General features: G+C 37.3%; 1 protein-coding gene across 1 annotated transcript in view; it reads right to left on the bottom strand.

Annotated features, from left to right (window-relative positions):
* Positions 1-681: 681 nt before the first annotated feature.
* The window catches only part of LOC110091855 (protein LHY), a 16,141-nt gene continuing 7,214 nt past the window's right edge, over positions 682-9,608 (bottom strand). The window contains exons 2-5 of the mRNA XM_020816108.2: positions 3,887-4,132; positions 2,519-3,799; positions 2,322-2,402; positions 682-1,387 (exon numbers count right to left, since the gene is read on the bottom strand). Coding sequence (XP_020671767.2) covers positions 1,184-1,387; positions 2,322-2,402; positions 2,519-3,799; positions 3,887-4,132 — 1,812 coding nt within the window. The 3' untranslated portion in view covers positions 682-1,183. The remainder of the gene's footprint in view (positions 1,388-2,321; positions 2,403-2,518; positions 3,800-3,886; positions 4,133-9,608) is intronic.

Here is a 9,608-nt window from a genome sequence, read left to right on the forward strand (position 1 = left end):
ACTCTTTCGTTTACATTAGTTCAATCACCCTGTTCCTTGCGAGTGCTATTTTTATCTCTAATGTTAGTTTGTGGATGTTTTCCCTTTCCTTGCTTTAGCCTCAACTTGTCCCTTCTATTTGGTGGCTATACATTTTATTAATTCTTCTAATCCAGTGATTACATAGTTTTTTGGATGTTCTTCTCGAGATATTGTTTCTTATCCGCTCTCATAGTTGGCTGATGACTCTTCCTCTCTAGTCTGGAATATGTTTTGGCAAACATATTTGGCATGGATCGGGGTACTATAAGCTTTGTTATTCTTCAACAGTTATTATTCTGGATCTCATATCTTTTTCGCAGGAGAAATGTTGGTTTTTGTCTTTGGTCTTTAATGAGGATACAATCATTATCTACTTCCTCTTGAATTTTTTGAGCTTGACTTCTTTCCTGTAATTTACTTATTGCGTATGCTTTGTATCTTAGTTTTGGATCCTGGCTCTATAATTTTGTCTTTTAAATGTAGCTCTTGATGCATCAATGAACCGTGGATTCATTTTAAACACCATGTAACCAATTTTTGTATGGAATAAAATCTAATATTTCCCCAAAAAAAAAAAAAGGTAGAAGTCAGCTAACAAACTTACACAATGTGTATGAAATCCAAACAAAAAGATAGTTATGAAGAAGTTGATCTATAGAATGAGAGAGCAACAGTTTTGCAGGCAAAATATTAATTAATCGATTCTACAAAAGTGCTTTGAGACAACGCATTATTATATGCGCACTTGTAATTAAATAAACTCATCCTAAAAGTGTGAGGCCAAGTAAGTTTTATTTCCTCACACCTCTTACAATTTTAGAAGTAGTTTATTGTTTGGAGAGGAGCAGTAGGAGATGAATATTAGGACGTCTTTATAAATAGATAGAAGAGTAACTGACTTTACATAACAGCACAGGGTAATTAGACTGCTAATTTACAATGCTGAGCGACATTAGATTAGCTCTGACCAGCCGTAGATGGGCAGCTTCTAAGCAGTTCACTTTACTGCAAAGCGTCGCTGCTTGTCTGCCCCCAGTTACCACGACAAAAAGAAGATACGATGTACACGCAAAGTATTCAAGATCTGATGCACGAAGGCAGGCTTCATGATCTAGAAGCTACAATCTACAGCGAGCTCATCATGATAATCAGAGAAGTTTTGTCAAGACGAAGCTTCTCGTATAGAAATTCTCTTGTTACTGGTTTCGTTATGAGCTGAACTATTATCCTCAACTTGTGCAGAGCACCTCTTGTAAGGTTTGAATCCGGTTCGATGCAGTTTCGCATTTCCATGTCCAATTTTGTTTGAAAGAAAGCCACATTCATCAACCTTGTCTCTTCCCGCCAGCGTGTCCTTTGGAAATCCCTTGTGGTGAAGGAAGAGATATTGCACAAAATTCAGTTCAGTATCAGTTCTTTGCAATAATTTAACATTTTACTAGGTTCCCATATTCCAATTTACCATGAGAGTGATGAAATTTCTTGGGCGTTATAGCTTTAAAAGATGTGAACATCTAAGCACAAATTACTCTTGTAGGCTTGAATAAACAAGGAAAAACATTGAAATAGTTTCTTGTTTATTGCTGAACTAGCTAAAAGCATTCTTTGTGAAAAACATAAATGAAGCAGGTCAGCTGCCAGGAGTAGGCATTTGCATTATTTGCTAAGGCAGTTGAGGTGACTCAAATACCATTCCAAATAGTTGGGAGCAATAGCGGATTCAGGCTGGGGGCCTGAGCCCCCATTGGCTTGCTGCTTGCCGCCTAAATAGGGTAGTAATATGGAAAATTGGCTATACTAAAGCTTTGTTTGAGATGGCTTTCTCACTGCTTCTTAATGTAATTTTTTAGTATATAAATATATTTTCTTTTTAAACTACAAAGACGTTTTAAGAAGCAATAAAAAAAATGTTCCGAATAAAACCTAAACAAAAAATTTTGCGCAACGCATGTTCCCCACTCTAGATTCTCACGCTCGTTGGTGCCTGGCCTGGTAGCCACTCGAGTGCTCGGATATTGGCGTAGGCAGGTATTTCTTATCTCTATTTCAACTTGGGAGAGGGCTAATTATATATAACGATGAGGACATGAAGCAAATATAAACCCCTAACAGGTTCTATCTTCCTCCGAAGGGATGGTCAACATCTACCTTCGTTACTTCTAATTGCTGACAATTCTAGCTAGAATTTACTAATTTAAATCAGCAAATTTAGAACATTCTGTGATATTTACAAATAAAAAAAATAAAAAAATAAAAACGCTTTCATTCTAAAGAAACAGACATTGTTTTAGATCCTTTACCTTTTCAACCTTAACAAGTTGAAGTGAAAAGGTCTGAGGTAGGACATCTCTGCCAAAAAGTGCTTGGAAAGCAAGACGACCCTGACAAAAAGGAAAGATTAGTCTCAAGACAAAAAGGAGAGATTAGGCAAACAGCGGTGCCTGCTCCCAACTATGATGCTTAAGTGACAAAAAAGGAACAAATATTGACTTAAAACCTCTTGGGAAACCTCCTTCCACGATTCATTCATGCTTCCACTACTTCGAGCACGATGAACATTGAAATCACCAAGTGGAAGATTTTGGAATTGTACTTGTTTATCCTCATCTTTTTTTTCAACATTAGTCATGAGCGCTGCATCTGTCTCCACTTCATTGCTGGAAGGAGTGTTGGAGCCACAAGAAGAGCGTTCTGGTTTATTACTGATCATTGCTTCATCTGAATTATTATTACAAGAAAATGCTTTTACATTGTTGACATTAGAGGCTTCATTTCCAATTTCTGAATCTGATGATGAGTGTAACAGTGGTTTTGATGAGGAAGTGTGTGTTTTCAAGTATCTCAATCTTTCAGGACAAACGGCTATATCTTTCTGATCAGTTGTTGAAGAATTCTGGTAGGCATTGTCTCCTTCCATTTTATCATGTGGAGACTGACCTGTGTTCACATTGGGAAATGCATCGGGTTGTAGAGGACATGTAAACCCGGCTGCAAGGTTGGAAGGAAAGAATGGGAGAAGTCCTTGAGATGCCCACCATGATGCTGCTGCAGCAACTGTCGCAGCAGCAATAGCTGCCATAGTCGAGGAATCCATTAAAGAATCCATTTCTCCAGAAGGCCATAGAGATGCGGCCATACACCCTGCGTCCACAGCTGGATTTTGCAGCAAGGTTGAGATTATGAGACTAGAAAAATTTGACGAAAAACCAAGGAATGACCTGTAGAAATCCTGGCTACTGTGGAACCGAGCAAATGGAGGGAAAGCTGGCTGATGAAGGGAGGAAATTGACGAACTGGAACGGAATCCAAAAGGTATTGCTACTGGGTGGTTCATAAATGGACTAGCACTGGAAGGGAAACCTCCACTCTCAACTGTAACATTAGGGTTTCCATCAATGCAGGTTGATTGAATGCCTTTAGCTACCTGATCTTCATGGCCCTGAGCATCTTGCTGAATATCAGAACTTGTTTGTAGTTCATGCAGATCAATGCTAACTCCATTTATCCTATCTAGTGCTTGATCTGATATAGTCATGACATTCATGCTAGATTCCCTATTGAGTTCAAATGACGGAGAAGATCCTCCCACGTTCTGTAACTCTTTTGGTTCTTTCACCATGGGAACAAACTCTATGAAACCTATTGGTTTGGTTGAGTCTTTGTTGTCAGAGCAGACCGAAGTAGATGGAGCATTTTGGAAAAGATTTAGAACTAACGAACAATTACTCCCATCAGAAAAGACATCTGTTCCTTGCACTGATTTTAATGGAGGGCAAACCTGACAAACGATTGAGAAGGTAAAAGCTAAATGAAGAAAATACTAGTGATGAGGAAAAGATAACAATAGGAGAAATAGAACATATACATCTACTGGTGCATTTTTCTCCAAGTGAAAGTCTTGCTTATTGATTGTGCGGTAACTGATGGATGTTAATGTTTTCTCATCAACTGCTTCTGCATCAGGAGGTACACAACAAACTCTAGTTTTACGAGAGTACGGACTGTTAGGCTTTCTCTTAGGTCGTGGAGGAGGGATATCTATGTCATTAGCTTGCCCAAAAGGAATTCCTTTCGCAGCTGATTCTTTCTCCAACTGATGTGGAAATGCCCATTAATACAAGCAAAATGCATTTAAATCTGACAAATTAGCAAATAGAAATAATTTTTTGAAAAAGAGGTTTTCTTTATATGAACAGTCGTTTTCTTTTAGTGGCACACATAAAAATTAACTCAGGATTCAATTTTTAAAAAGCCTTCGATAAAAATTTGGCCATTAATTCAAACAAAGCACAGCTAAATTTTTCTAAGCAAGGTTCAATATTTTAATTCCAGTTTATCGCTAATAAAGGCTGTATTCTTATTATCGACTATCTTTTGGGTTGATGGGTGTTCATAATATTAAGCTCAGATTGTCCCCCCTAGTGTTCCACCCTCCTAACAAATGGTATTAGAGCTATGGTTTGTCTAGGATCAAGCGTCTCAAGTGGCCTGTGGTTTATATAGATTTGAACAGCTTCTACCATGTTAGAAGTAGATGACTCCCATTCAAGCTCCATATAGTTGAGTTTGATCTTATTGTATGATACTTTGTGATATTGAAAAACTTTCATTCAAAGGGGAGTTATAGTCGATATGAAAACTTTAATGTAAGGTAGAGAGCAAATACTCACCTAAGAGTAGAAAAATAATCCCACATCATGCATGAATGAAAGAGTTGAGTTCCTGACCCTCACCTATTAGCTTAAATTTTTGGGTTCAACTTCATCTAATATGGATCTTTGTACCATCAGCATTTCTAAATAAAATTTACATGCAGCCCTAGCTTGAAATGATCATAGGGAATGCAGAGTTCCTCTAACCTAAAAGGTATTAAGGTGCTCATTTCCTACTGATATGCAAACTTGCAACATGGAGTTCCCATAGCAGTAGCCAAGAAAGATACGGTTGGCATATTTGATTATTGATGACGCACCTAACATTCACAAAGCAACCCAATTGCATGCATGCCCTACCAAGGAAAAATTATTACGAGCAAAGTCGTGAAGACACCTTTTTTTTTTTCTTTTTTGTACACAGGGTGTGTGCAAGAAAGAAAAGCTATAACTGTACTTCGCAACTAATAATTTCTCCCAACCAAGGGGTAGTGGCCATGAATATCAAAGCACCAGCCACTTCCACATTAAATGTCCAAATTTTGCTCATGTTTTCATCATTGCCTTTAGATATGAGCGGCTTCTTCTTAGTAACTATAATTACTAGTCAACAATCAACGCGTATAGCTAGGTTGGTCATGCACTGTGCATCGCACACCTCGCTCAAGGATACTCCTTATAATAAAATCATCAAAATAACTATTAGCTCAATTTTCATGCACACTCGACTCGAGTCAACCCAAATCGAACTTCATTGGGTCTGTTCCTTCAAGGAGAAACTGAGAGACAAGTGGAGGTCTCTTTCTCGCGTGCATCTAAAGCTAAACTGAGAAGGGGACAGAAGCGTCCTATTTGTGCATGTCTGGGAGAAAATCGGGAAACATAAATGAATGGGATGGGGGAATTTGGGCGAGATATTGTGTTTGGGAGATGCTGTCTTGCGACCAAGGGAGCTTCCACTTGCGGTTGCTATCTTCTTCCCCCTTTGATTGAGGTAGGAAAGTTTCTTTTTGTTGCTATCATTCTTCCAGACAAAGACTAGAGGCTATTTTCTGCTTTTCTCTCCAAAGCCTAGCAAGGATCAAATGTAGACAAAGGAGAGATTATTATGTGTGGAGTCTAAACAGGAAAGCTGTCTGAATTCTGTGAGTGTGCTCAGTAAAAGGGCAGATATTGTGCACATTGCGCTTTTGTTGTGCTTTTACTGCGCACACTCACAGAATCTGGACGCAGCTCTGGTCCAGACTCAATGCGTAATAATCTCTATAGGCAAAGGGTCTCTTCCACCTTAGATATCAAATCCAGTGAGGTGATGGCAAAAGCATTGTTCGAGGCATTTTGGAAAGCAGCTCGTTAGTCATTTTAATTACTTTTATCTCTTTAACAAGGTACTACGGCCGAAACCATGGACATTAATTTCAGTGAGTATAATCCTAAAACTTAAGAAACCCTAGGTCTCCAAGTGAATGGATGCATATTTGACGCTCCCAAAACTCTTAGGTCCCTTAAAACCTTATTTTTTTCTCCCCAAAAAATCTTATATCTGCTGCCCTCTTTGCAAATCCATGGAAATCCAATGATTTCCAACGGACCAATCTCACGTAAGAACTTAAAGAGGATTGTGATATACACCAGGCCGTTGGTCTTATATTCAATGATCCTCAAATGCATGAATTCGCATTCATATTGCATCCCCATCTGTTGCCTATAAACAAACCTAGTCTTTTGTAATCATTGGATTCAAATTCGGTGGCCATACAATCGACCAAACTAAATTGCATGATGTTAAGGTTTGAATTTCTTTATATGGACTTACGAAAAAAAATACGCGTTGTAGGCCTTTTGCTAGGATTATTGTCTATCTAAAACTTGCAAAATTCATGAACATGCTCACTTAATTTTATGTGCTTGTGAAGCAAGTGTGGATGAGTGGGTTTACTCTTAAAGACAGGATACGAAATGAGCATATACGTGAAAAGGTTGGAGTAGCTCTAGTGGAAGAAAAGATTAGAGAGTCACCTTAGATGGTTTGGTCAAATAAACGGCGGCCATTCGATGACCCGGTTGGGAAAGTAAATGTATTAGATCTGACTTATATTAAGAAAAGGTAGAGGTAGACCTAAAAAGACTTGATTAGAAAATATTTGAAATGACATTTCTTTATTAGATTTTATTGAGATTTTGACTCTTAACAGGACACAATGGAGAAAAATGATTTATGTAGCCGACCACCCCACATAGAGGGACAAAAGCTTGTTGTTGTTGTTGTTGTTGTTATTGTTGTGAAGCAAGTGCAGAGTATTCTATAGCCCTCAAAGGTCTATAGGCTATACCCACCACACTTTGAAATTAATTAAGCATGTTTATGCAATTTTTAAATTGAAAGGTTGAAGAAAATAACTATTGGCTCAAGAAAAATGGCACAAATGCATGAATCACACTTTGCATCTATAAGATTCTACTTCCCTTAAGTAAGATTGAAGTTAACCAGACTTTCCCTGAGAGTAATGTCAGGGTTTAAAGATCTGGGTCCTTACTTTCCATGAGTGCAAGCACTCATAGTTAATTAGGGAAAGTAAATGTAAACCCGATCAAGATCTCATGGTTCCGTCATCCCGGGTATACCATAGTTCCAGTCTACCAGCACTAACAATCATTGATCGTAGTTTCCAAGGAATCTGATTAGCAGTCATGGATTGCCTCCTCCTACGGATCCCGAGTAGATTGAAGTGGTTAAATGTGAGTTTTAATTTTGTTGAGTGTTTTGGGGTTTACATCTATTAGAATACCCAGAAATTAATTTAGTTGGGGGATTTATGACTTCATTTAGAAGTAACCCCAGAGTTTGGATTAGAGCGGATCTTATGGCTTCTTTAGGAAGTAGCCATAGTATTTAGATTGAGGTTGGAATTTACGTCTTTCGTAGAAAGTAACAAAGGTAGTTGATTTAGGATGGGGCTTACGACTATATTTATGAGTTGCCCAAAGATGGGTCTTACAACCTAACTCTACAGCGAGGATGCCCGGAGGTTTTAATTATTTGGGTAGGACTTATGGCTTCCTTTAGGAAGTAATTTGTAAAAAGCGTGTCTTACAACTTAATCCTTTTAGACTAAAATGCCCATAGGTTTAAATTTGATTGTTTGGGATTTAGGATTATTGCTATTTATTTCGTAATTTTCCTAAAACGTGTGTCTTACTACTTTACATAGAAGTTGCCTAATAGTGGGCCTTACAACCTAATCCTATAGACTAGGATGCCCATAAATTTTGATTGGAAGGTTGGTTAGAAGATTCAATAGTTTCCTTAGAAGTTGTTTGGTAATTTATAGAAGCGTTAGGGTGTTGTAATTTATTTTAAAAGTATCCTTAATACATGGGACTTACGACTTCACTTAGAAGTGGCCTGTTGGTGGGACATACAACCTAACCCTATAGGCTGGGATGTCTGAATGCTTTAATTGTTTGGGTAGGAGATCCTATGATAGAAATTTCACATGCTTTCAACATAGGAATTATTATAATAATTATCGTATTTCAAAGCATTATTTAAAGATGAAATTCTCTCTTGAGGCTTTTGACTTGATTTTTCAACAAGAGTTATCCATATGATTAGATTTGGGTAGGGACCTACATTTTTTTTCAATAGAAAGTGACCCAAGTTAGTGGGACTTACGGCCTCTACTAAGGGTAGCTCGAATTTTCAGTTGGATAGATCTTCTTGCTTCCCCAGAAGTTGCCTAATGATGAGTCTTACGACCTAGCCCTTTATGCTAAGCGGCCCAAGATATGGGTCTTACAACCAAGCCCTATAGACTAGGATGCCCGTGTGAGGTTTAGGGTTGTGTTATTATCTAAACATTTCCCTCAGAGGTCGGACTTATAGCTTATATTAGAAGTGCCGGTGTTTTAATTGGGGTTTAGGAATTAGGTCAATTTTACCTAAAGCTTTTCCCTAAGGTCGGGCTTACGTCTTTCCTTTGAAAGTTGTCGAGTAGTGGGTCTTACAACCATGGTCTTACAAATAAGGCTGCCCATAAACTTTGAATTCGATTATTTGGATACATAGTAGTTGCTTATACAATATTTGGAAATTTATTTTGTACTTGTTTGAGTTGGTTTGTGTTTATGATTTTGGCAATTCGGGGTTTTGGTACTGGGTTAGTGTTTTAATTTTTCTATGCTCATAGTCTTTTCTTATCACAGTAGTCCACTACTCTACTCATTTTTTGACACTATTATTTTACTAGTTTTTTTTCAGTACTTAGCTTTTATTGTTTTCTAGAACTTTGTTCTACCTGCAATAGCTTAGATTTATCAGCATTCATTCAATTTATTTATGATGTACTGGCTCATCATTTGTTTGTTCGCAGGTATTCAAAGCCATTAGTTGTAGTAGCCGAGGCTTATAGTTGCAGAGGATAGACCCTATAAGATAGTTGCAGTAACTCATATAAAAGGGACTTTGGAGAGTTTGTAGGGGGTTGTTTTGTACTTGTTTGAGTTGATAGAGTTGTTTGTACCGTGTTGATTGAGCTTGTTGAGCAGTATTTTAGAGTTGGAGAGCTTGCTGAGTGTTTATAGAGTTAGAAAGTTGTTGGGAGTTTTGTACCGGAGAGTTTTGTGTGTTGAGAGATTAAGGGTTGTTATTTGCAGAGTTTGAGTGTTTTAGAGAGTTGAACAACAATGTTATATATATCAATTAGTGAAACTTCTCACCCTCTCATTTTTTTAATTTAAAAATTGCTCAAGTTAACCAAATAAAATACTCTTAAATTTTAACCCAAAATTTTTAAAATTTCTCTCATTATATATATATATATATATACATATATGTGTGTGTATTAAACTCTCAAATTTAAAAATGACTTAGGTTTAAATTACTCTAGGATTTGAAATGCTCGAATTTTTATTAAATTAATTTTGTTAATCAAA

Source organism: Dendrobium catenatum, unplaced genomic scaffold (assembly GCF_001605985.2).
Source record: "Dendrobium catenatum unplaced genomic scaffold, ASM160598v2 fragScaff_scaffold_1557, whole genome shotgun sequence".
NCBI classification, from domain to species: Eukaryota; Viridiplantae; Streptophyta; class Magnoliopsida; order Asparagales; family Orchidaceae; genus Dendrobium; species Dendrobium catenatum.